At 38.2% G+C, this 26,898-nt stretch overlaps 1 protein-coding gene across 2 annotated transcripts in view; it reads left to right on the top strand.

Moving 5' to 3' along the window:
- KMT2C (lysine methyltransferase 2C) overlaps positions 1–26,898 on the top strand; it is a 263,902-nt gene that overhangs the window by 107,556 nt on the left and 129,448 nt on the right. For both annotated transcript variants that reach the window (XM_081533535.1, XM_081533536.1), the window contains 2 exons: positions 2,974–3,119; positions 4,091–4,200. In XM_081533535.1, the coding sequence (XP_081389661.1) occupies positions 2,974–3,119; positions 4,091–4,200 (256 nt within the window). The remainder of the gene's footprint in view (positions 1–2,973; positions 3,120–4,090; positions 4,201–26,898) is intronic.

Genomic DNA, 26,898 nt, shown 5'->3' with positions numbered 1-26,898 from the left:
GTTTAGTTGTATATTAACAAAAAAAGAAGAAAACTTTAAAGAACATAATATAAGCCTAGAGGGGATTCATATAAATGGAATGAAAAATTTTAAAAATCAATGAAATCTTTCTTTCCTTTTTCTAAATGTTTTAAATAGTTTGTAAGAATATAACATAACAGAATAGCAAAACCAAAGTGGTTTTTACTACTCATGTCCTTTAAGTGTCATTTATTTATTTGTGTTTATGCTTTAGAGAATGATGAACTGTCTTGTAAACACTTATACTATAATACAGTGTTAACTTCTTTCCTTCTGAGTAATCATATGCTGCCCTTTCTAAAGTTAAAGAAGGTCTTTTTTAAATCAAAGAGTTTACATACGTGGTACCTCTGAAACTAATATTTGTATATAGTTGTAAATCAACGATAATTAAAAAACATTTACTACTTGTGTAATCATACATGTATGTCTATATTCATGGATGTTTTAGTTCCCTAAAACTCTTATCTAATATGTTTATTTTTGGAGTTAAACTTTTTTTATATGTTGTAGTTTTGTTTGAAGGCCATCTTCATACGTGGACTTGGCTCTGGTAGTTGAGGGAGTAGACGTTTCTGTGGTTGATGAGAAAGTGTAAAAATTAATTTAGCTTGGAAGGCTAACCAGCTCTGGCCCTTGAGGGTGATGATGTCGTCACCCAAGTGACTGCCTGGCTGGTGTCCAGAGTTAAGTACTGAGGCATTGTTGTGTTGTACTTACTTGATTGGCCCCTCCTTTTGGACTGCTGCCAAGCCTTGAAGACCTGAAGTAGGGAATGAAACAATAACAAGAAAAGCTCTCTTAAAAGAATTTAAGGTGGAACAGCTTAAGGAAGTGCAGACGTACTGTATTTCGAGTTTTTGATGTTTTAAAGGCCATGGCTTACTTTACCTTTCGTAATCAACTGAGTGCTCACATTCTAATAAACTATATCAGAAGGCCAGGAAACTTACAAAGCCCATCAGTCATTAGTAAATTTAATGGACTGGACCAGGTTATATCTTATATTCTGATGTTCTGCCTTGAATGATGGCAATTAATAAAGAACTGTTCTGGGAAGTACATTTGGGCTTCATTTATTTATTTTATAAGCTTAGTTAATTTTTAATGAAAACTTTTATGAGCTAAAAATAATTATGTAAAACATAAGCTTGGTTTGGTGAGAGTCTTTAGATGCACTTAAAGTGTTTAACAAGTTATTACGTGATGATAACAGGCCAGTTAATGGACCTGAGGAATATAGCATGTTTGCAAAATTTGGAAATCATTTAGCTTGGTAATGATTTTAAGTATTTATAATATTGTGTTGCTAATGAGTTGTAAACCAGACAAACAGCCAGTTAATTCTTTTAATTTGAAAAGCAGGATTTTAAAACAGTTTCTCCCTCATAGTGTACTAAATATAAGAATATACAATCCAGGAATCATTTCCTCTCCTTTTGGTTTATTTTAGACTTAAACTTTGGGGGAGTGTGTATTTCTGCTCTTCCCTAAGCTGGGCTACTGTCACCCTTAGGGTTGACATCATGTTGTCTGCATACACACTGACTGTAAAACCTTAATGTGAAATTTTACTAACCTGCTGATTAGGAACTGGTTAGTAAATAGACTGTTCAGTCATTCCCCTGGTTTTTATACCTGTGCCCCCATCAAATTCTGGTGTCAAGAAAATATGTTCAAACAATATGTTCATCTTTGTAGACGAACTGTTGGTCTTTTTTTCCTCCTGATAAATTGGCAGTGATTAGTAATGAAGGTGTACTTTCAGGAATGGAGAGACCATATTTATAGGAAGGTTTGTTCTCATTTGTTTCACCATGGGCATTCATAAAAATGAGATTTGGAATTAGCGTAGCATGGTGAACTTTAAAAAAAAAGTGAGTCTGTGCATTTCTAATGCTGCACATAAAAAATACTGGTTATTTTTTACATGGTTTGATATTTAAATGTACTTACTGAAAAATGTTAATGCTTTTTCTCTTTCAATGATTCCAGGTATAAAAAAGTTTAGTTCCCTGGTCATTGTGCTGATTTTCTCTTAATAGGAATCATGATAAATATCCAGCAGACAGATGTGCAGTGAGTTACGATCTATATTCAATAGTGACTTAATCCAGAATTATCATCAGGCTGAATACTTTGATATTAGGAGAAGATTGAAGTTTTAGTGCCAACCATCTGATTTCTCGTGTTTACTATTAGACACAATAGTAGTCATTGTTTACTTAGCAATCTCAATGAGTATCTGAAGTTTTAGGGCTTTGAAAGTCTGAAACCTCCCATCTGTGGCATACCTTATTCAGCGTTCACTTTAATCAGGAGCTTTTTGCTGTTACACTATTTCCCTTATTCCCAAGTCACCGGTAGCTGTTTTGGGTTTGCTTTTTCACTTCTGGTTTGTGAGGTGAAGTCTTAGCGGAGGGTACATGTAGCGTCGCGGCATAGATTGGCTGTCAGGATTGCCGAGGGGACATATGAAAGCGCCCGCTGACACGTTCCCCTCCCGCTGCCTCCCTCTTCGTAGTGGGTTTTCACGTCCCCTGGGAAATAACCTTTTTTTCTGTAAACTTAACTGCTGGCTCTGTTGTTGGTAGCCCTTACTATAAAGCATGTTAGAGATTTCTGACTTGCTCAAGTTATGTTTTTTAAGCATTTAAGTAAGGCCAAAGGATACAGTTCCTGACTAGAATAGTAGAGTGTCAATTAAAAAATTACAGATTTATAACATTTCCTTATGGATTTGGAGACTTTTTAGTTGTTGCTTAGATGATACAACATAGCTACCCAGTTTTATATGAATATTAATACTATGAACAATGACATATATTCTAGAAGTTGTTTTATAAACAGTTTACGCATAATAAATTAAAATCAACTTAAGTCGTTATGAAGCAAAACAGTTTCCTCCTTGTTCTCACTTTCACATCTATTTTGTTTTGTTTTGTTTTCCAGGGAACGGCCTCAGCAGAGTGTCGTGACTTGTGTCAGTGTGAGCACGCAGACTGCTTCAGACGATCAGCCTGGTAAACTGTGGGATGAACTCAGTCTGGTTGGCCTTCCCGATGCCATTGATGTCCAAGCCTTATTTGATCCTACAGGTATGAGCCAGTCTTCAATAATAGGTACCTCTTGATTTTGCAAGGCTTTTTAACTTGAGCCAATTATCAACTTAATAGTAAATAGCATTCATCTAGAAATAATTATCGCTGTTGTTAAAAACATCTTCGTTAAAAACATCTTCGTTAAGTATGCCTCCTTAGGTAAAATAAATTGTCTAATTATGTTTATCTAAATTACTTAGCATCTGCACAGGGCCATAACTGGGCTGGACGCTTTTATAAATATTTGCATTGTAGTTGTGTAGACAGCATTGCCATGGAAATCTGACAGTTGCAGAAAGAGAGATTATAAAGGGATCTGTGAAAACTTGGGAGCATGGCAGTCTGGGTCTTCCTAAAGTAGGGGTGAAGGATAATAGATCTTAGCCATGTGGATGTCCTGTAATACAGTGTAGTAGCCCATATTTATGACTCAGTGCTTGCTGTTGGGGCTTGGAGTAAATTTCATTATGCAGTTGGACTGCATATAATTGTTCAAGTGATAGGGAATTTAAAGACTGAGCTGTTCTTGATGATTGGTGTGGAATGCAGTGGAAGAGTGGTGTATATGTAGTTTGTCATAAAGTATGAAATAAATTTCCTTTATATTTTATGTAAATATACCAAATAAAAATATAGTAATATTTAAGTAAAATTACTAGAAGCTAATTTCTTTGTTGAAGAAACAATCATTAATACAGTGTGCATCAGAATCACTTGGAGGGCTTGTTAACATAGATTTCTGGGCACCATGGCAAGAGTGTTTGATTCATAGGTCTTGGTAAGATTTGCATTTATCACAAGTTCCCAGATGATACATTTTGAGAATGGCTGCTTTAGTGGAATCAAAAATATAGGATGCGTTGTATATTCACACGTTAGAATTGATTGAAGGGTTTTACATCTTTACTTATTAGCATTAACATGTTTAATGTTTACTTATTTGCTTCTTTTCACTTTAACCACGTTAGGCACTTGTTGGGCTCACCACCGCTGTGTGGAGTGGTCACTGAGGGTGTGCCAGGTGGAAGAACCGCTATTAGTGAACGTGGACAGAGCTGTTGTCTCAGGGAGCACAGAAGTAAGTAGAAGAAACATATATTTAAACCACAATTTTATAACATTTGCTGTGTCAACATAAAGATTCACTTGTAAGATTTATTAAATGATTACTATAATGGAAAAACCCTTAAAATAGGAAATTATTGATATCCAAGGGTAGTTTGTGCAGACCACTAGATTATTTAGTATGTTAAGTTGTGCAATAAACATCAATCTTTAAATAATTTACATTTAAATAAGAAAATTTTTAGAAATGGAGATTACTGACTGTACTTAGGCATCTTACTCTTTTAAGACAAAACTCTTTGACGAAGATTTAAATTAGGAGAGACAGGATTTGACACGTCTTTGGTCCACAATGTGAGCTAGTTCTGTTTGCTATTTTAAAAATTGATTAAAATAATTTCTTTTCAGTCAAGTTGGCAGTTTGGTTTGTCTCTCTGGCACTATCCCAAAGTGATACCATATACACAGTCTGCCATCTTTCAGAGCTTTCACTGTGACTTTCAATCAAAAAATAAATGCAGCATTTACCTTCTATCTATAAAGGCAACAAACCCTGTGAATTAAAATTGCTTTGCTGCTTAAAAATTCCTCTTGGTTTGTGACAAATATATTTGGGAGAAGTGGAAACAGGCCTTCCAAAGGAATATTAAAAGTAGAATTTTTTGCCATAGAAATTACACATTTAATACAGGTAAACTTTTCAAAGGCATAGTTGAGATAAGGATTTAGATTTAAGTAACTATTCAGTTATTGTAACATTTGCTTTACTCAGATGATCAAACTGACCTAATTTAAATGGATGAGTAATTCTCACCTCACGATTAGTCAAGTTAGAGTGTTTGTTTTGGAAGTGTGACCTTACATTTAAAGGCTTACATTATTACCACATTTTGAAGAGTATAATGCCCAGTAATGATTTCCATAGTTTGAGCATACTTGATGGCCAGGTCATCGTTGTGATAAATCATGGAGCTGGTTCTTTCATGAGCTTCTTAAAAGTAGTTTTGGAATATTTTGTGACAGTGGGAAGCAGAAGCATTATAGGAAAGGCGGTGAAGAAAGGTGAAAAGGCACTTATGGTGTTGGGTTGTTGAATTGTAGCAACTTATTTTTGATGAGGCCATAGGGAAATGGGCACTCATATGTCTTGTTGACAGAAATGCAAATGGGTACCTATCTTCTGGAGAGAAGGTTGGTAGTGCTTCACAAACTATATATGCACTTAACTTTTGACCTTTCTGAGATTCTATCCTGAAAATATGCCTTCAATAATACAGAAACTTGTGCCATTAAAGGTTAATAATTGCTAGCATTGTTTAATTTGCAAAATACTGGAAACAACCTAAATGACCACACAGAATGCTTGAATAAGCTGTATGTATCTTTCTGTATAGCTCTGACTCTTGGAACCATAGGGATGTTTCACCTACCCTCTAGATAAGCAAGTACAGCTGTCTGGGCTCTGGGGGAACCTCAAAAGGAAGAGCAAAATTTACAGTGAAGGAGGTAGGGAAGAAACTGAGTATAAGCACTGAAAAATAGTCTATTGACTGGACACCCACAAAGCTAAAGACAGAATCAAACAAAAGCTGCACATGCCTGCTGTAATCTAGTGAGTACTGTTCTCAGATGATTTTTGTGGTGTTAGAATGGAGTTATCAGAGGTATCAATATAAACTCATGGTTTTTAGTGTTTATATGGACAGATGCTGAAATCCAGGTATATGTGTGTGCAGGTGTTGGTGTGCACGTGTTTATCTCCTAGCTCTGTCCCCTCTGAAAGCCTAGAAGCAGTGCCTTCTAGCAGTGAGCCTGTCAAGTGCCCAGATCTTGGTTTGTAACCAATGTTCACCACTGAAAAGGACCAGGGCTCTTGGAGGTGGCTCACAGTGCAGGGGAAATACAAGACGGGGTGCCAGAAAGCAAGGAAGTGCTGACTGAGATGGAGACTTGTTAAAAGCATAGGAGCCAACCTCAAGGAGCTCCTAAGAGCTGGACCAATTTGAGCAATAACAAAAATTAATGATAGTCTTGGGTTTTCATCCATAGAATGATCCACACTGGAAAATAGATAAATAAGTAGCGAAGGTCAAGTTATATCACTTCTCTGCTTAACACTCTTCAGCTGCTGCTAAGTCACTTCAGTCGTGTCCGACTCTGTGCGACCCCATAGACGGCAGCCCACCAGGCTCCGCCGTCCCCGGGATTCTCCAGGCAAGAACACTGGAGTGGGTTGCCATTTCCTTCTCCAGTGCATGAGAGTGAAAAGTGAAAGTGAAGCCGCTCAGTTGTGTCCGACTCTCAGCAACCTCATGGACTGCAGCCTACCAGGCCCCTCTGTCCATGGGATTTTCCAGGCAAGAATACTGGAGTGGGGTGCCATTGCTTTCTCCATGACTCTTCAGCTACTTCCCATTTTATTAAGAATAAAAAAAAAAAAAGCCAGTCGTTACTGACCAGCTGGGCCTCCGTGATCTTCATAATCCCCTCAGGTGCTTCTGAAACATTGCTCGCAGTAACTCTTCCCCTCCTTCACCTCTTTCAGCCGCCCAGGCCTCCTTGGTCTTACTCAGAACCGTCCACCTCTGGGCCTTTGCAGCTCCTGTTCCCTCTCTGTTGACTGTTCTCCGCAGATACATGCATGGCTTCCTCCCTCGTTTCCTCTAGGTATTGACTCAAGTTTGCTTTATTTGTGAGGTCTTTGCTGGGCTCCCATTTCAGGTGCCTCCTCCCGTCACACCCCTGGTGGATTGTTTTCTCCTCTGTACTTACCAGCCTCTGACACAGCGTATATTTACTTAATAGTCTTGTCTGTCTCTCCTCACTAGATAATAGTGCCATTTTGTAAGTGTCTTTTTCTGTTTTGGTCATTCCTCAGTAAATATTTGTGGCCTAAATGAATAGCATTAAAGATCATTCATGGAATCATTCATAGTTACGAGAAAAAAATAACTGCCAGAGTGTTAAAGGAGGTCACCACTGTGGTGAATTTTATTCACGTTTATACATTTATTCTTGTCAGAAGAACCCTTCTAAAATAGAGGACATCTTTACAGTTCTGCTTAAGTGATGAGGGTGAGGAGGTGTAACAATGACAGTCTTTGAAATCTCAAAAGGTTCCTTAGGGGCAAAGTATGTAGAAGTGCTGTTGAGCCCAGAACAGGCTTTATTTTACAAAAAAAAAAAAAAAGGTGTTACAAATTTGTTTACCATTATTAGGACAGCATGTGGCTGAATAAATTATGATACCTGCCTCTGTAAAGAAAAGAAACATTTAACCTGCCTCTTCAAGATAAAGGTGATGTTTCAGCAATGAGAACGCAATGACTTCTCAAAGAAGTACGTGCTGGGGGTCGAGCATTTTGGTAACAGATGTTTGGAACTGTGTCTATTGTTAGTTTATTGCCAGAAACAATGAAAGTTTGTACTCAAACAACAAAATATTCTCACATTTTTTGCCAAAAAATCTTGGACACAGAATTTCCTGAGTAAAATATTCTAAAGCTTTAATACATGTTTTAAACCCATTTGTTAAAAATTAGTATTTTTTGACTCTGGAAAGTGAAACTCTGCTGGCTAATTTTTGAGAAGTTTGGCTGGGATTGAAAAATGGTCATTGAAAACATGTGCCTATGATTAGATCTCCCTATTTTTGTGGGAATCCTTTTTTAAAAAACCTTCGACATTCTGAAATAAACTGAAGTAGAATTGGACCTTTCAATCTAAGATGATGGAAAAGAACAAGATGCAAAGCTCAGATGGGGGTGTCTGTACGCTCTAAACTTTTGGATTGTTCACATCTTTTAAGAAAGAAATGTTTGAGTATGTGTCCTTTTAGTCGTTGGAATATGTATCGCTCCTTTCTGTCACTTCCCAGCATGTGTAAATTTATGTTGTTACTGTGAGCATTTAATTACGTTTGGTGCCCCCTCTAGGGCTGTAGGCGTCACGAGGGCGTGGATACTGTGTTGGTTTGTCATTTTATCTCTAGTGCCTCACAGAGTACCTGGAGCACAAGGAGTCATCTCTGGGATAAGTGGACGCCCGAGTGGCGTCTGTCAGTGAAGGGCAGTGCTGAGTGAGGTCGTCCAGGGAGGGGAGTGCGCTGCTGGCACCTAGTGGCCACTCTAACCGTCGTGCGCAGCACAGAGAGAGCCCAGCTCCAGCAGTGCCGAAGCTGACAAGCCCCGCTGGAATTAGCCACAGTATTCCCATTTTAAAACTAATAAAGTATTTCCTCACTTGCTAAATTGCATTCAGTATCAAGCAGTTCAGTTTTTCTGGAATTTCCCTCAGATTGTTCTTCAGTGTTTCCACGGGAACTTTATCTTTTGCTAGATAGAAGAATATGCTAAACTGTTTTTCTCTTTTAATTTCCTCTTTGGATTCCTGGGGGTACTGCTGCTGCTGCTGCTGCTAAGTCGCTTCAGTCGTGTCCGACTCTGTGCGACCCCATAGACGGCAGCCCACCAGGCTCCGCTGTCCCTGGGATTCTCCAGGCAAGAATACTGGAGTGGGTTGCCATTTCCTTCTCCAGTGCAGGAAAGAGAAAAGTGAGAGTGAAGTCACTCAGTTGTGTCCGACTCTTAGCGACCCCATGGACTGTGGCCTACCAGGCTCCTCCATCCATGGGATTTTCCAGGCAAGAGTACTGGAGTGGGGTGCCATTGCCTTCTCCACCTGGGGGTACTACCAAACATTAAAACATTACTTGTAGCATCTCTCCACTTAGAATCGATAATTTCTCGTGTTTTCTTCACCCTCATCATTGGGCTTCCCTGGTGACTCAGACGGTAAAGAATCTGCCTGCAGTGTGGGAGACCTGGGTTCAGTCCCTGGGTTGGGAAGAAGCCCTGGAGGAGGGCATGGCAACCCACTCCATATTCTTGCCTGGAGAATCCCCACTGACAGAGGGACCTGGCAGGCTGTGGTCCATGGGGTCGCAAAGAGTCGGACACAGCTGAGCGACTAAGTACATATTGCAATTCCATTGTATTCTGCTGATTCTGTGCCACTTGTCTGTGTAAAAACCAACTAATTTCTGCAAGAAGAGTTGTAAGTTTTTTAAAAAGTACTTCAGTCTCTTTTTGTAGACTGAAAAAGAGAACAAAAATAGCTTTTCTGTAGTAAGGTGGGAGTACAGATTAACAGTGTAGGTAAGCAATGTAATGTAGATGTAATTTTTGTTTAAAAAGCTTTAATGATAATGACAGTAAAAATCTCCACACACTTCTCTAACCAACTGAAAGTAGGTTTATGTAAGATCATTGAAAACATGGTCTATATGTAGGTAAGATAGTCCCAGGTACCTGTTTTATGAATAATGTTATCTAATAGTGTTGTTTTTTATATAATCCTAGTGCTTTGCAGTGTAAAATAAAAAATTATCAGTTATTTAGTCTTCATCTTACCTTACAGTTTTTTAAGAGGAAGGAAACACTCACATACCTGAATTCTGTATTTATGTTGAGGGGTTCACAAGACCACGTCTACACTGGAGACCGACTCAGACTCAAGGGCCTCATCATAAAGTTGTAATTATGGCTGAGGCTTACTGCCCTGATGCAGTAGCAGGATCTTAATGGGAAAAGATGTTGACAAGGTCTAGAAGAATCTGCGTGCAGGCTTCCTTCAGTGCTCTCCCTCCCGTGAGGGGTCACACACAGCACCCTTGTCCTCCAGCAAGGGAAATACGGCAATGGCAACGTGTGTGGTGCTTCTGCCCTGAGGCGCTCAAGGTCTTTACTGGGGGCTGGTCGTGTAGGCCCTCCTGCCTGTCACTTACCAGAAGGGAAAGCCACATTGCACAGATAATCCAGGCACAGTAAATTACCCTTATCACCTCGGGAGCCATGGGAACCCTCTCCAAACCCAACCTCCTAGATGCCATCTAGGCAGGCAGGCCTTTCTAATTTCAAAGGATGGTAGTGTTGGGCATGCATGTTAAATTCCCCCCCACCTCCCTTTTTCTTTTGCAGTGAAATAAAGTTGAATTGTGTCTCAATTTCAACATGTTTCTGTCTGTAGAACTGTAGTAGGTGCTTGTTAGTTTACAGCAATGAATTATCCCACATCCTGGGGAGGCTGTGACAGATTTAGTGGTTACATTAAAAGAATTTCGTAAACTTTGATCAAAGGGAAGCTATTGATAAGGATACTTGTGACTGTAACAGAAAAATCCTGTATTTGACTCTGAAAGCTACTTTGATATGGACATACCCATCCCAGCTTTCTTTTGACTAATGTAAATATGGTATATGTAATTCCATCCTTTTATTTTACCCTATTTGTATTTTAGTATTTAGGGCATGTTTCTTGCAGTAAGTAGCACGTTAAAAAAAAATCTAACCTGACAATCTTCTGCTTTTTATTTGTAGCATTGAGACTATATATATTTAATGTGATAAAGGCTTCCTCTCTGCCCCATTTGTATTTATCTGTTCATTTCCTTTTGCGTGCATTTTTAAAAAAAATACTTATTTTATATTTTGGCTGTGCTGGGTCTGTGTTGAAGCATGTGGGATCTTTAGTTGCCGCATGTGGAATCTAGTTTCGCCCTCCTCCCTCTCCCCCCACCCCCCACCCCCTGCTAGCCACTCCCCTGTCTTTCTCCCTCTCTTCAGGTTTCCCTATTCCCTCAGACACAACAATATTGAAATTAGGCCAGTTAATAACCCTACAATGGTCTCTTAAGTGCTCAAGCAAAAGGAAGAGGCTTAATGTCTCTCACTTTAAATCAAAAGCTAGAAGTGATTAGGCTTAGTGAGGAAGACATGGAAGGCTGAGATAGGCTGAAAACTAGGCCTCTTGTGCCAAACAGTTAGCCACGTTGTGAATGCAAAGGAAAAGTTCTTTCAGGAAATTAAAAGCGCTACTCCAGTGAAGACACAAATGATAAAAATGCAACACAGCCTTATTGTTGTTACGGAAAAAGTTTGGTGTTCTGGATAGAAGGTCAGTTCAGCCACAAAATTTCCTGAAGTCAAAGCCTAATCCAGAGCAAGGCCCTAACTCTCTTCCATTCTACAAAGGCTGAGAAAAGCTACAGAAAAACACCTTGAAGCTGCAGAGGTTGGTTCATGAGGTGTGAGGAAAGAGGCCATCTTGATAACTTTAAAAGTGCAACATGAAGCAGCCAGTGCTGATGTAGAAGCTGTAGGTCTTCCAAAAGATCTAGGAAAGATAATTATAATGAAGTTGGCTACGGTAAACCACAAATTTTCAGTGTAGACAAAACAGCCTTCTATTGGAAGAAGACACCGTCAAAGACTTGCATAGCTAGAGAGGAGAAGTCAATACCTGGCTTCAAACCTTTGAAAGACAGACTGACTCTTGTTTAGGGTAGTGCAACAGATGACTTTCATTTGAAGCCAGTGCTCATTTACCATTCCAAAAAAGAAAAAAAAAACCCTAAATCCCTTAAGGATTATGCTAAATCTACTCTGCCTATGCTGTATAAATGCAACAATATTTATGGATGATAGCGCATCAGTTTACAATATGGTTTACTGAATATTTTAAGCCCACTGTTAATATCTAGTGTTCAGAGAAATAAAGTGTTCTTTCAAAATATTACTGCTCATTGACAGTTCATCTGGTCACCCAAGAGCTCTGATGAAGATGTATAAGGAGATTAATGTTCTCATGCCTGTGAACACATCTATTCTGCAGCTCATGGATCAATTAGTAATTCTCTCTTTCAAGTCTTATTATTTGAGAAAATAGGTTTTGTAATGCTATACCTGCCATAGGTAGTGAGTCTTCTGATGGATCTGGGCAAAGTCACTTGACCTTCTGGAAAGGACTCACCATTCTAGATGCCATGATGACTTAACAGGAGTTGGGAAGAAGTTGATTCCAGGCCTCATGGATGATTTTGAGGGCCTTAGGGCCTCAGCAGAGGAAGTAACTGCAGATGTGGTGGACATAGCAGGAGAACTAGAGTTGGAAGAGGAGCCTGAAGGTGTGACTGAAATGCTGCAATCTCGCTATAAGATTCAAGCAGATAAGTTGCTTCTGATGGATGAGCAAAGAAAGTGGTTTCTTGAATCTGCTCCTGGTGAAGATGCTGTGAAGATTGTTGGAATGTCAACAAAGGATTTAGACTATTCAGTGAATTAAGCTAACAAAGCAGCAGCAGAATTTGAGAGGATTGACTCCAATTTTGAAAGTAGTTCTACTGTGGGTAAAATGCTATCAGACAGTGTTGCATGCTACAGAGAAATTGTGGAAGGAAGAGTCCATTGACTTTGCGAACTTCATTATTATCTTTAAAAAATTGCCATAATCATCCCAACCTTCGGCAACCACCACCCTGGTCAGATAGCAGCCACTAAACATCAAGACAAGACCCTCCACCAGCAAAAAGATTATGACTTGCTTAAGGCAGAGATGAGCTTAGCACTTGCTTAGCATTTTTTAGCAATAAAGCACTTTTAAATTAAGGTATGTACATTTTTTTATTTTCGACAGAATGCTGTTGGACACTTAGCAGTGTAGTATAGTATAAATATAACTTTTATATGCACTGGGAAACAGAATTTGTGTAACTCGCTTTATTTTGGTGGTCTGGAATTGAATGTGCACTCTCTTTAAGGTATGTCTATAATCCTTGTTATTCTATTGATTCCTTTAAGGTTTATAGTGTACATCTTTCACTTACCACAGTCTACCCTGAAGTGATATTATGCAGTTGTATATATTATAATAGTGTGCTTTCCTTTCCTTCCATTCTCCCTCCTGGACTTTGTGCTGTTGCTGTCATGCATTTGACTTTCACATGTTGTAAACTCCTTAAGATACATTGTTATTTTTGAGTAAACATATCTTCTAAAGAGAATTAAATAATAAAGAGAATTTAAAATATATTTACCTGTGTATTTACCAGTGCTGTATTGTGTTGCATTGTTAGTCGCTCAGTCATGTCCGACTCTTGGTGACCCCGTGGACTGTAGCCCGCCAGGCTCCTCTGCCCATGGAATTCTCCAGGCAAGAATACTGGAGTGGGTTACCATTCCTTTCTCCAGAGCCCAACCCAGGGATCAAACCCAGGTCTCCTGCATTGCTGGCAGATTCCTTACCATCTGAGTTATTTACCAGTGCTAGTCTTCATTCCTTGGTCTCGATCCAGATTTTCACCTAATATCATTTTCTTTCTGCCTGAAGAAGTCCTTTAACATTTCTTGCAGGGCAGGTCTGCAGGTGATAGACTCTTTCAGGATTTTTTTTATTTCCAAAGTGCTTCTGTTTTCTTTTGAAACACATGTTTGCCAAGTTCAGAAATCAAGGTGACTTTTCATCCCAGTACTTTAAAGATGTGGTGATTCAGTCTTCTTGCTTATGATGTTTCTGACACAGGATGACATAGTCTGGTGTCATCCTTGTTTTTGTTCCTGTGTACATATCATGTCTTTTTATATGGATGGTTGTAGTTCTGTATCACTGATTTTAGACAGTTTGATTATGTTATTCCGTAGTGTAATTCTCTTAATTTCTCTTGTGGTGGTGGTTTGCCGCAGTTTTGGGATCTGTGAATCTATAGCTCTCATTATGGTTAGAAAGTCTTTGGCAGTTATTTCTCGTTGTCACAAGTGACACGATTTCTTTCTTTTTTCTTTTAAGTAAGTGACTTAGGGACTTCCTGGTAGTTCAGTGGTTAAGACTTCACCTTCTGATACAGAGATTGTGAGTTTGATCCCTAGTTGGGGAGCTAAGCTCCCCATATGCCTTGCGGGCAAAAAAACCAAAACGTAAAACAGAAACAATGTTGTAGCAGATTCAGTAAAAGACTGTAAAGATGGTCACATTAAAAAAAGCTTAAAAAAAAGTGGCTGAGTAGTATTCTGTTGCAGATAAATACACCACATCTTCTTTATTCATTCATCCACTTATAGGCACTTAGGTTGATTATCTTTCTATTGTAAATAATGCAATAAACATATGGATGCATATATCTCTTTGAATTCGTGTTTTTATATTTGCAAGTGGAACAGCTAGATCATACGTTTTAGTCTTAATTTTTTGCGGAATGTCCACACTGTTTTCCATAGTGACTGCACTAGTTTACATTCCTGCCAGCAGTGTAGGAGGGTTCTCTTTTTGCCACATCGTTGCAACACTTGTTTTTTCTTGCCTTTTTGATAATACTCATTTTAGTGAGGTGATAGCTCACTGCAGTTTGGATTTGCATTTGCCAAATGATTAGTGACATTGTGCATCTTTTCACGTGCCTGTAGGCCACCTGTGTGTCTCTCTGGGAAGGTGTTTATTCAGCTCCTCTGCTCATTCTTTGAATTGTTCTTGTTACTGTTTTTGAGTCACTAATCTTGTTGTTACTGTTGTTGAGTTCACTAATCTTTTCCTCTGCAGTTTCTAATCTGTTAATATCCAGTGTAATTTCATCCTAGGTGTCTTTTATTTTATGACGTTTGACTTGGACCTTTTTATACCTTCCATGTCTCTTCTTAGCTTTTTGAACATATTCAATATGCTTATAAGAGCTGTTTTAATGTCCTTATCTGGTAATTTTAACATCTCTGTCAGTTTGGGGTCAGTTTTTCAAGATTGTTATCGATATAGATTATGTTTTTCTGCGTCTTTGTGTGCCTGGTGGTCTCCGTTTGGATGTCAGGCATAGTTGAGTTTTACCTTGATGAGTGATGGATTTTCACCATAGGAATGAGAAGTTAGGGTGATGAGTAGCTCACTGGCTTCATGATACCAAGTTCTTACTGTCTTTACATTGTGTACGCACAGTGGATTGGTTTTTTTCCTTGGTTCAGTTTCTCTCGTAATCAAAACATGGTGAGCAGGATCTCTTAGGGTCATAACCCTCATTATAACATTCAGAGATGGGGGGTGAGGGGGGAAGAAGCTTTTCTTTTTTATTTTAATTCAGGGAAATCCTTTCCATATGCTTTTCTCTATTGTAGCAGATTTCTCCTAACAACTCATTAGCTAGAATTACTTCCCATCAATTGCTTTAAACCAGTAACTAATACAAGTGTTGGGACAGCCACCATTTGGTTACATTGTGATTCTCTTCTGGGCCAGGGGATGGTGCCTACCTCTCTAAAGCTTATTGCTGCTTGGAGGAGGCCGTCTGAACAAAATTGAGAGCCTTAGGAAGGAAGAAGGTGGAATGGGTGTTTGTAAAAGTAGGAAATACTTTAGATGGTTTTAGAGTATGGGTTAAGCTTCAATAGATTGACATAGGTAATCTCAACAAAGGGTCATCTATTTGTTGTTGGCAGATTTTTCATCGATAACCATTTTTACAAGTGTTTGATTTTTGATATGCAGTTCTCTGATGATTAGCAATGTTCAGCATTTTATGTGCCTGTTGGCCATCTGTATGTCTTCTTTGGAAAAGTATTTATTCTAGTCTTCTGCCCATTTTTAAAATTGAAGTCTTTATTTTTGATATTTTGTATGAGCTGTTTATAAATGTTGGATTTTGACCCCTTATCTGTCATACTGTTGGAAAATGTTCTCCCATTCAGTAGGTTATCTTTTCATTTCATTGATGGTTTCCTTTACTGTGTAAAAGTTATTATTAGGTCCCATTTCTTTAGTTGCTGCTTTTACTTCTTTTGCCTCAGGAGACAGATCCAGAAGAAATATTGTTGTAATTTATGTCAAAGAGTGTTTTGCTTGTCTTCTCTTCTAGAAGTTTTATTGCTTCAGATCTTGCATTTATGTCTCTAATCCATTCTGAGTTTATTTTTGCCTATGGTATGAGGAAATTGTCCTAATAGCATTCTTCTACACGTCCAGTTTTCCCAGCACCACTTATTGAAGAGACTGTCTTTTCTCCATTGTGTATTCTTGCTTCGTCTTCTTAGATTAACAGACCATAACTGTATGGGCTCTCTGTTTTCTTCCATTGATCAGTCTGTTTTTGTGCCAGAGCCATTTTGATTATTGTAGATTTGTAGGATAGTTGAGTGTGGAGTGTGATAGGCAAAGGATCACCGTAAATTTGGGGATATGTGGACTATGAAAGAACGTCACACACGAGAATGACTAGGTGCTAAGTGCAGTGGGGAGTATTGAGAAATGGAAAATGTCCTTAACTTCACATTCCAAGTGAGGAATTTAATTAATGAAGTTTCTTAGTAAGAAGAGCAGCATTAACAGGCAGGTCTGAACCTTTCAGCCATCTGTAGTTAAGTTTGAAGACGTTTATTTGAACACAGAAATACTTAGGATTGCTGCTGTGATTAAAGGCCAGTAAGTGTGAGTTTCTGAATTTAGGTATTATATGTGAGATATGAAGATAGAATGTCATAGAGATGGGATGAGTTATGTTTTGAATTAGTGGAGGAGTTGCAAAATATCTCCATAGCTTCAAGCGTGAGTATATGGGAAAGTTAGGAGTTTGACTGTAATGAGCCTTAAATCCCATGAAATGTCTTTGGAACTGTGTCAGGTTTGGAATCTCAGACTGTTCCTAACTAGCTGTGAGAGCAAATCAAGCTGCCGATGGAGAATGTTCAGCAAGAGGACGGAAGATGGACAATGTTCCGAAGAGGAAGTCCAGTGAAAAGATGGCTGTCACATAGAGTACAAGTTGTGGGAAGGGTACTAAGAATGACTGAGTAAATTTCAGGGGATATGGCCATTGATTTCACTTTTTTGTTTTTTTTTGGTATGATAAAGTTTCCTAAAAGTCTAGCATGTTTTTCTAAATAAAACATACTTGCTGCATTGAATGGGGGAGGATGAGAAATCTTGACTTCTTCTGTGTCTGACATTGTTAGCTGATGTCAGGTGGCACCCTCACCCAGCAGTTCTGCCTGTCTACACCTGGCTCTTCCATTTTGCACAGTAAGAAGTTGCATGCTGTCTTCATTCTAAAATGCAAGGCTGTGAGGAGAACATCAGAATCAGTTATGGTTTCTTTCCTCAGAAGGCTGTACTAAGTGCAGAATCTGCTTAGAGCAGGACAGTTGCAAGTTTGACAACAGGATGCTTTAGGTACACCTAAATATAAAAATCAATGGGTTGTTTTCATTTGCCCTGCCAACTTGATTCTTACCATTTATTTAGAATTTAAGTTGGGTGGAAGCTAACAGGAAACTAGAAATTTCTGTTACAGAGCTATTAAGAGTTTGATGTTCCTATTCAGTTACACATAGTTAAATTTGGAAGGCCCATGTAGTGAAAATGTCCTTGGCCTTAGTGTTTCTCTTAGTAAAAATCATATTTTGTTTTTAATCATTCTTTTTAGTTTTAATTAAGTTTGATATAAAGAAGTAACCTTAACCTTTGCACTGAGGTAAGTGGTAGTAGTCTTGGATGTTATAAAGAGTCCCTTTGTAAAACCTGGGAGTGGGTAGAGAATATCATGAATTACAATGTGGATAGAATATTTGAAGGCTACACAGAAAACGGGCAAAATTCTTTGCTTCTAGAGAATTTATCCCATGTGGCTGTACACAAAGTGACTTTTCCTTGTGTACCTTTTAGAATGTTTTGAATTTTGAATAATGAAGCTATTTTCTAATAAAAAAACAGTTCCTAATATATAATTAGAATTAATATAGAGTTAATATAATTAATATATAATTATGATAATTTATAATATATCCCTGAAAAATATATTTCAAAAGTTCATTCATATAGTTTTGCCCTAGCAATGTGTTTCTTATACATTGTGCGATATAAGCGTCCAACTTCATTTTCTCCCATAAGGAGAGCCAGTTGTTACTACCTCATTTATTGAAAGAGGTTATTGAAACCTCTTTCCTTTTCCCCCTCATTTGAAAGATTACTTGTCAGCTAGCAAGTGTTCAGTAAATGTATGGGTCGTTTCTAAGCTCTGTATTACTACCACCACACTGTTACGGTTACCGTAGCTTGGTAGTAAGTCTTGGAGCTGGTCGGGCATGTATTACTTTCATCTCTACTTCTAGCAGAGAAACTTGTAGTAGAACAGTCCTACCACTGTGAATAACTAGAAAAGCTGCATAAAATCTGGTTTCAAAGAAACATTTAAAAGCATTAGACAACTATCAGAGAGGTGAGGACTGGAGGGAGTGAGAGATAGCCCAGAGGGGAGGATCATGTCAAGAAGTCATCCTGACGCAAATTTTTCTTTTTCCTTTGAGGCATTTGTCCAGTTCTTGAAAGACCAGCTACAAGTCTGGAAAGCCAAGGAGAGTTTCTAGCAGTCTGTAGAGCTGGGAAGACAAAAAGTTAGGGTTTAGGGACCATTAACATGATAGACTTTCATTTGGGACCCTTGAAGTCTACATTCGAGGTCAGCATAATATGTATATGTCCTTATGGTCAGATCCAGCCCACCATCTGTGTATATGGTCCAGAAGCCCAAATAGGTTTTATTTTTAAATGTTAAAAAAATTTGAAAAGAGTGTATTTCATCACACATGAAAATCATATGAAATTCAAATTACAGTATCCATAAATAAGGTATATTAGAACACAGACTTGTTAATGTGCATATTATCTGTGACTCCTGTTGCTTTACAGTGACAGTCAAGCCTTTGCTGCAGCGACCACTTATGCCCTGCATTGTTGTGGGCAGGCTGCAGACCACAGTGGTCCAGTTTTAACTCATCAACTTTGGATTGCCACATGTGTTCTCTTGGGATCTTATCTCTTTTATTACTGCATGGTTTTCATGTTAAAGAAGAAAAAACGAGAAGATTGGACTTCAGACATAGTGCTTTTGAGGCATTAATGGAGTGGATTCAGTTGATACCAAATTAGATGGCAAAGCATTATATTTATTATGCTGAGACACTATAGCTGTGCTAAAAAAAAAATACAGTGTATGTCAATATTAACCGATTGAGCACATACCATGCTAATCCCAACTCATAGGAAAGCAGTGAGCAGAAAAAAGAGTAAGTTAAAATGGACTGTTTTAGATCCCCTGGAGGAGGAAATGGCAACCCACTCCAGTGTTCTTGCCTGAAAAATCCCATGGACAGAAGAGCCTGATGGGTTACAGTCTGTGGGGTCGCATGCATGCAGTCACAGCACAGATCCTTTCCAAAAGTGAAGGATGAAAATGAGTTGTAACTAAAGGTAAATTTCTGAGTAGCTCATTTGTTAGCCAAGTAAGGAAAGCCATTTATCAGTGGAAGTTAATTAAATCATGTTTGACTACAGCAGTTAAATGCATGCACAGAAAATAAACTTTTGACTGTTAGCCTTTCAGTAAGAATAGTTGTTTTAAAAGTTGAGGACACTTTGGGTAATATCAATAATCATTTAAAAAACAAGGCAAATGATTTCTAGTGGTTTTTACAGACTCTTGATGAGTCAAGAGCTGTTACAGTGCTGCTCAGTTGTTTATTTTAGCAGTCAGTCCTCATTTGAAGTGACTGAAGAATTAGTCTTGATGAATAGTCTACATGAAAATATTTTCAAAGAAGTTGAAAAAATGGTTTCAGTATAACCTGAAGTGGAATCTGCTAAGATGTGTGCAATAAATAGTGGTAAAAATAAGCATGGAGCATAAAAAAGCCTTAGTTTGACAAATTTGCAAAACTCGTTGAAACATAACAGTGTTTAAAAACCTATGCTTATTCATTGTATTCATTCATCAGGAGGCACTTTACAGAAAATATTTAAATCTGTCCAGGTTATTAAACTTACAGTGTCATTGGTGAGTTTCAATTGCTCTTGAGGATGCCACCAATCTCAATGCTAGGAGTTTTTGTTGGAAATCAAAGCTGAATGGACTGAATTGCCTTACTATGCAGCAGTTTGATGACTGAGCAGTGGTAATGTTTTATTGCAATTTTTAATATTTGGGGGTTGTGATTAACTTTTTATGAAGAAGATTGCCCTCATACTGTAAATCAAATACTTAATGGATGTGGAAGTTAACTTCTGTTGCAGACTTGGTAATATTTCCTAATGAACTCAGCCTAAAATTACCAGGCAGAGCACTGCTTTCGTGTGAAACCTACGTTGTTATAAATTTATTTGTACAGCAACCAGTGTTTGAATCACAAGTAATGTCAAGCTGCTTTATATACTTTTCATGCCATCAAAATTTAAAGTGAAAACCAGAATCTCCATTCACACACAAAAGTTTGATACAGAAATATTTTGCAAGCTCAGACTACAGTTCCGATAGCAGTTTTTGGGCTTTGAGGCAAATACAAAGGAAATGTCCATATTTCAGAATCCATTTAATTATGTAATTGAGAGGCTTCAACCTGTGCTTTAATTGAAATATAATTACATGCTAAAAGCAAAGATCAAGACTAATTAAAAATTTTTAAGTGCCTTGCAAAGATGAATATGCCCAATTGAAATTATATGCTTATGGATTGATATCAGTATGTGGCCGTACTTCTGTGTGAAAGATTTTTTCAAAGATGGATATATAAATTTCATTGTGTATCAGAATGAACAGATGAATATTTACAATCCATTTAGTTACAGCTTTGGACTCATATTAAATGAAGTGTTATCCTCTCTTCAGATCCATTCTTCTCGTTATTAGGCTTACATTACCCTCTCAATTATATTCAATTATAATATTTTGAATAATTACTGGTTACTTAAAATTTGTAGAAATTTGTTTTGTCTCTTGGTAGAGAAATACTTGTCTAATATTCTTAATTTTGCCTTTGTCCTACAAAGCATAAAATATTAACTGTTTGGCCCTTTTGGGAAAGGTTTGCTGATTCCTCAGAATAAGAAAAAAACTGGGTGGCATGGGAGGCGTGGCATTGGGTTGGGAGTGGTAGGGAGGTTCAAGAGGGAGGGGACATGTGGCTTAGTTGTAAAGAATGTTCTTGCCAGTGCGAGAGATGCAGGTTAGATCCCTGGGTCAGGAAGATCCCCTGGAGAAGGAAATGGCAACCCACCCCAGTATTCTTGCCTGGGAAATCCCACGGACAGAGGAGCTTGACAGGCTATATAGTCCATGAGGTCGAAGAGAGTTGGCACGACGTAGCGACTAAACAACAACAGTAACAATCCAAATGTCCAGTAAGTTTTTGAAAAGATACATGATCCCCTTAGCAATGATGAAATGCAAATTGAAGCTGCATTAAGATAGTATTCCATACCTATTAGATCAGCAGAAATTAAGTCTGAATGTAGCAAGTGTTAGTCTGATTTGGCCCGTACTCTCCAACTCTGCTAGTGAGAGTGAAAGTTGGAGCAGTCATTTGGGAAAACATTGTAATTATCTGGCAAAGTTGAAGAGACCCCTATTTTATGACCCAACAGTTTTGTTTCTGGTTATATACCATTATGACACAGTGTTCTCAAACTTTTTTCTCTTAGGATACCTTTGTACTCTTGTTTTGAAACACCAATGTATACAGTAACAGAAGAGAGGTGAATTCTCCTATGCGCTTCTGCGTTTAGCGTGTTAAAATACGCTGGTTTGGTTGAAGAATACAAAGAAAATCCAGCCTCAAAGCACCTCGGTGTACTTTCAGGGCTTTCTAATTTTTAGCAAGTCAGCGTGCTGTGCCTGGGGGTGATTTTCTCTGTATTCTTCCTGCTTGGGGTTTGTTCGGCTTCTGAAAATTGTTAAGTTTTTTGTTTTTTTTAGCAGGCATGTGAAAAGTTTGGCCTTTTACTTTGTATTCTGTTTTTGGTCCCAATTTCTCTCTCTTCTTCAACTCTGATTATATGTGTATTTTGATAGTGTTGAATATTCACGTAGGTTACTGAGGCCCTGTTAATTTTTCAATAATTTTACAGTTTCTTCCTCAAAAGGGATGAACACTGTTTTCAAGGTCAGTGACTATTTCTTCTGTCATTTCCATTCTCTTTGTTAAGCACATCCACTGAAATTTTTATTTAAATTCCTGTGTGTAGGAATCTCTGTTGGGTTTCACTGTGTAACTTTCATGTCGTCTTCTATTCTACTGCTGGTTATGACCAGCTTTTTCCTGTATGTTGTGTAACATATTTCCAATAGCTGCTCTAAACTCTTCTGTTTATCATGTCATTTTCTATTGGATACATATTTTTTTTCTTTGTGGGCCCCATTTTCCTCTTTTTTTTGTCAGTAAGTATCATTTTTGTTCTTTTCTTTTTTGGGAGACTTTGATTATTGCTGGCCTTACAGTCCAAACTACATCATATCAGCAGTCAGCGAATCAGAAATCTCGCCTTAGTTCTTTCAGCTCACAGCTTAGCCGTGATTTTCCCTGAGCTGCTCAGAGTCCCTCTGTGAACGTAATCTCAGTGGTTTTGAGAGTATGGGGGGCTCGCTTCACTGTGGCTTCCACCCTGCGAGATTTTCTCTCAAGTTCCATCCTTTCTGTCATTGTTGTTCTTTCCCTGTCTTCTCACACCAGTAAGACTGATGCTGTCGGTTGGAGATCTAGTGCCGCTCTGCCCCTCCTGTGCAGACTAGGAAACGGCCTTAGCGGAAACCCTTTTCAATACGGACCTTAGCCTGTGATGCTCTTTTCTGTCCGAGTCTAATGTCCTACCATTGCAGGCTTGGTTGTTCACAAGTGACTTCAAGTAGATAGGTTTTGTATGTCACTGAGTTTTTACAAATTTTACTTCCAAGAAAGTTATTCTGATACTGGCCTGTTTGCCCTTACCCAATAAATAAATTGTTGTGGTTTTTTTTTTTTTCCCTTGAGTGAGTCATTCTTTGATTACAGTATATTTTATATACAATATAATTTACTCCTTCCAAGCACACTGTTGAATATATATATTTTGAGAAATAAGTACAGTGTATGTAACTGTCATCATAGTCAAGATACAGACTCTTTCCTTTACCCTACGAAGTTCACTCATGACTCTTTCACATCAGTCGCCTCCCACTTCTCTACCTCCTAGGCACTCACAATTAGATCAGTTTCTCTTCCTGAAGTTTTTTTGTTGTTTTTTTTTTTAACTTTTTCTGCCTTCTCCAGACTGATTTGTAAATGGAATCATCCAGAAATCTTTTCTGTCTTTTGTACTTGGCATAGTTGTTTGGGGATTCATCCATTCACCAGCTGAGAGATTTCTTCCTGTTTGGTGCTCTTATATATATGAAGTAAGTGGCTGTGAACATGTATGTAACATGATGTTCTGCGTTATTAGCACCACTGGACATTGTTGGTATTTTTAAGTTTCAGCCATTTTGGTTGGTGTTTAGTGATACTTCTTTGCGGGCTTGAGGGTTTTGCATTTCTGGATGAGTAATGAAATTGAACACATCTTTAGTGAGATGTCTGTTCAGATCTTTTGCCCCAAACTCCCGTATTTTCCAGTTGATTTGTCTTCTTACTTTTGAGTTATAAGAGTTCTTTATATTGTTGCCATAGAAGACATTTATTAGAAGTGTATTTTGCAAATATTTTTGTTGAATCTGTGACTTGTTTTCCTTTTTTAGTATTTTTTGAAAGAGCAGAGGGTCTAATTTTTATGGTTTGTTATTTGTTGTTTTGTCTTATGATTATGCTCATTTTGTCTTATATTAGAAATTTTCCAAGTTTTCTTGCATATTCCAAGGTGGTGGTGGTTGTTTAGTCGCTGAATTGAGTCTTGACTCTTTTGCAACCCCATGGACTGTACCCTGCCAGGCTCCTCTGTCCATGGATTTTTCAGGGAAGAACACTGGAGTGGGTTGCCGTTTTCTTCTCCAATTCCAAAGTAACTTTATGATTATTTACCCATTTTATAGTTAAATTGCATGCGTGATAGTGAGAATATAAGCTAAGGTTTAAGGTTCTTTGTTTCCAGTGTGGATATTTAGTTGTTCCAGCATAATTCTAAGACTATGATTCTCTTGAATTATCTTGACTTCTGGTCAGAAATAAGCCACACACACATACAAAAAGATACATATTTTTAAAAACGTGAATTCTTATTGATATGTTTAAATTCAGTCCAGTAGCTCTTTGTAACATTTAAAATTTTTTTATTCCCCTGTCTAGTCTATAATTGTTAAGTTTTAACTTTGATTAATAGCTCTTCTACCTAAAAAAGTTACAAGAAAAAGGTAAGTTGTTTATTTGTACATCAATGTAAAAGAACTCTGAAATAACTATACTAGTATTACACATTCAAAACTAGTAGATCTGAAATGAGATTTAATATTTTCATTGCTTTTTGCCATCATCTTTTGAGCCTACTACTAGTAGAGAAGATATTTTGACTTATTTGCTATGATTAGGTAAATACTATTTTAATACATAGTCAGTTGCTATAAGCATTTTAGTTGATGGTATTAATGTTTTTACTGATCATATTTCTGTGAAAATAATTTTTTCTAATAGCTCTTACTTGTCCGTGGAGAGTAATGGAAGTCTACTCTGGCACTGCTCTGTCTGTCTGTGAGATAGGTGGAAAACACTGAAATTCGTTTTCATGCTTCCTTTGGATCACTGCTTGCAACTCCCCCAAGGCAAGCTCTGTTATCACTACCTACAGCATAGAGGAGTCTTGCCTGCTTTTGTGCTTGATATAATGGTGCTTCCAGGTGGCGCTAGTGGTAAAGAACCCTCCTACCAGTGCTGGAGACATAAGAGATGAGGATCCCTGGATCCAGAAGATCCCCTGGAGGAGAGCATGTCAGCCCACTCCAGGATTCTTGCCTGGAGAATCCCATCGACAGAGCAGCCTAGGGGCTCAGTCCGTGGGGTTGCACAGAGTCGGACACAACTGAAGAGACTTAGCATTGTTGTTTTGCAGTTGTTCAGTCGTGTCCGACTCTTTGTGACCCCATGGGCTGCAGCATTCCAGGCGTCTTTTTTTTGCAAGCCCTTATACTTGTGAGATTCATTCAAATTATTGCTTGTAATATTATTCACTTATTGTCATTGTTGTATAGTATTCTCTTGTGAAAAAACCATAATTTATCTACATCTTTCTTATTGGGCATCTGGGGGGCTTTCCAGTCTGGGACTGTTACGACTTGTGTTTTGTGAACATTCCAGTATACTCCTTCTGTTAGGCACCAAGGATTAACATTTAATGAAATTCTAATTCAAAATGATTACCTTCTTTTCTTATGAGTGAGAATAATCATGTAAACGAGACAAAGTATTTATTATGTTCTGGGGTTAGGTTAGTGGAATTTGCATTACTTACTCATATCTATTTGTGAATTCCTCAAGTTCAGTTCCTCTTTGTAGCATTGCGAGCATGGACAAGGAATTTGACCTCTGTTCTTCCTTTATAAAAATCAGAAGTCATGGTACCTACCTAAAATGGTGGTTGTTAAATAAGGTATTTGTTAAATGGTTGGCGTAGTTGCTCACTTCATCCTGCATTTTATGTATTTTATTGGCCAATTTTTTGTCTTCCCTAAATTATTGGTGTGTATAAAGTGTCATTGTTTGTTTTTAAGTTGCTTTCATTTTTATAATCTTTAAGTATTACTTTTATATATTCAGGATACTAGAAATTTGTAATTAAAATTCAGGGTTTTTTTTGGTCATTTGATTTTCTCTAAGATGTGTATGTGTTTGCCATATAAAAGTTTAAAAGTTTTATGAAGGCAGATTTATTCGTGTTTTTATTTTTGGTTAAAGCTGTTAGGGAGCTATAGATTAAAGAGTATAGATGTTAGAGGGCTCTTGGTTTAAGGCTTCTGATTTGTGTGTGCTTCTGTCAACCAGAAAATTCACTGTAGCCTTGACCCAGTAGGGAGAGGGCACAGTTGTGGCCTCAGGAATACTTGCCTTAGGATAGTCTCTGAGGTGTTGCTTCTATATGTTGAAGATGGAGTTTAAAACATTTACCCTATTTACTGTGGGTGGTGACTGCAGCTATGAAATTAAAAGACGCTTCCACCTTGGGAGGAAAGCTATGACAAACCTAGACAGCGTATTAAAAAAGCAGAGACATCAGTTTGCTGACAAAGGTTGTTGTTCATTCAGTTAGTCGTGTGTGGCTCTTTGCAACCCCATAAACTGCAGCCCGCCAGGCTTCCCTGTTGTTCATTTATCTCCTGGAGTTTGCTCAAACTCATGTCCATTGAGTCAGTAATGCCATCCAACCATCTCATCCTCTGTTGACCACTTCTCCTCCTGCCCTCTTATCTTTTCCAGCATCAGGGTCTTTTCCTGTGAGTCAGCTGTTCACATCAGGTGGCCAAAGTATTGGAGCTTTCAGCATCAGTCCTTCCAATGATTATTTGGGGTTGATTTCCTTTAGGGTTGACTGGTTTGATCTCCTTGCTCGCCATATAGTCAAAGCTATGGTTTTTCCAGGAGTCATGTGTGGATGTGAGAGTTGGAACATAAAGAAGGCTGAGCACCAGAGAATTGATGCTTTCGAATGGTGCTGGAGAGGACTCTTGAGAGTCCCTTGGACAGCAAGGAGATTAAACCAGTCAATCCTAAAGGAAATCAACCCTGATTATTCATTGGAAGGACTGATGCTGAAGCCGAAGCTCCAATACTTTAGCTGCCTGATGCGAAAAGCCAACCCACTGTAAAAGGCCCTGATGCTAGGAAAGATTGAGAACAGGAGGAGAAGAGGGCAACAGAGGATGAGATGATTGGATAGCAGCAACGACTCAATGGTCATGAATCTGAGCAAACTCCTGGAGATAGTGGAGGACAGGGAAGCCTGGCGTGCTGCAGTTCATGGGGTCACAAAGAGTCAGACATGACTTAGCAATTGAACAACAACAACCCTGTTTTACTTCATAGCATTGAGTAAGGAAGACGTGTAACATTAAGTATCATGTACAAAAATTTCTTTAAAATATTTGCTTGGCAGAGACTAAATCATGGAGGGCCTTGAAATA

The sequence above is a fragment of the Giraffa tippelskirchi genome, chromosome 10 (assembly GCF_054371585.1).
Source record: "Giraffa tippelskirchi isolate mGirTip1 chromosome 10, T2T-mGirTip1v1.2.pri, whole genome shotgun sequence".
NCBI lineage: Eukaryota > Metazoa > Chordata > Mammalia > Artiodactyla > Giraffidae > Giraffa > Giraffa tippelskirchi.
This window is presented reverse-complemented; position numbering and strand designations above follow the sequence as displayed.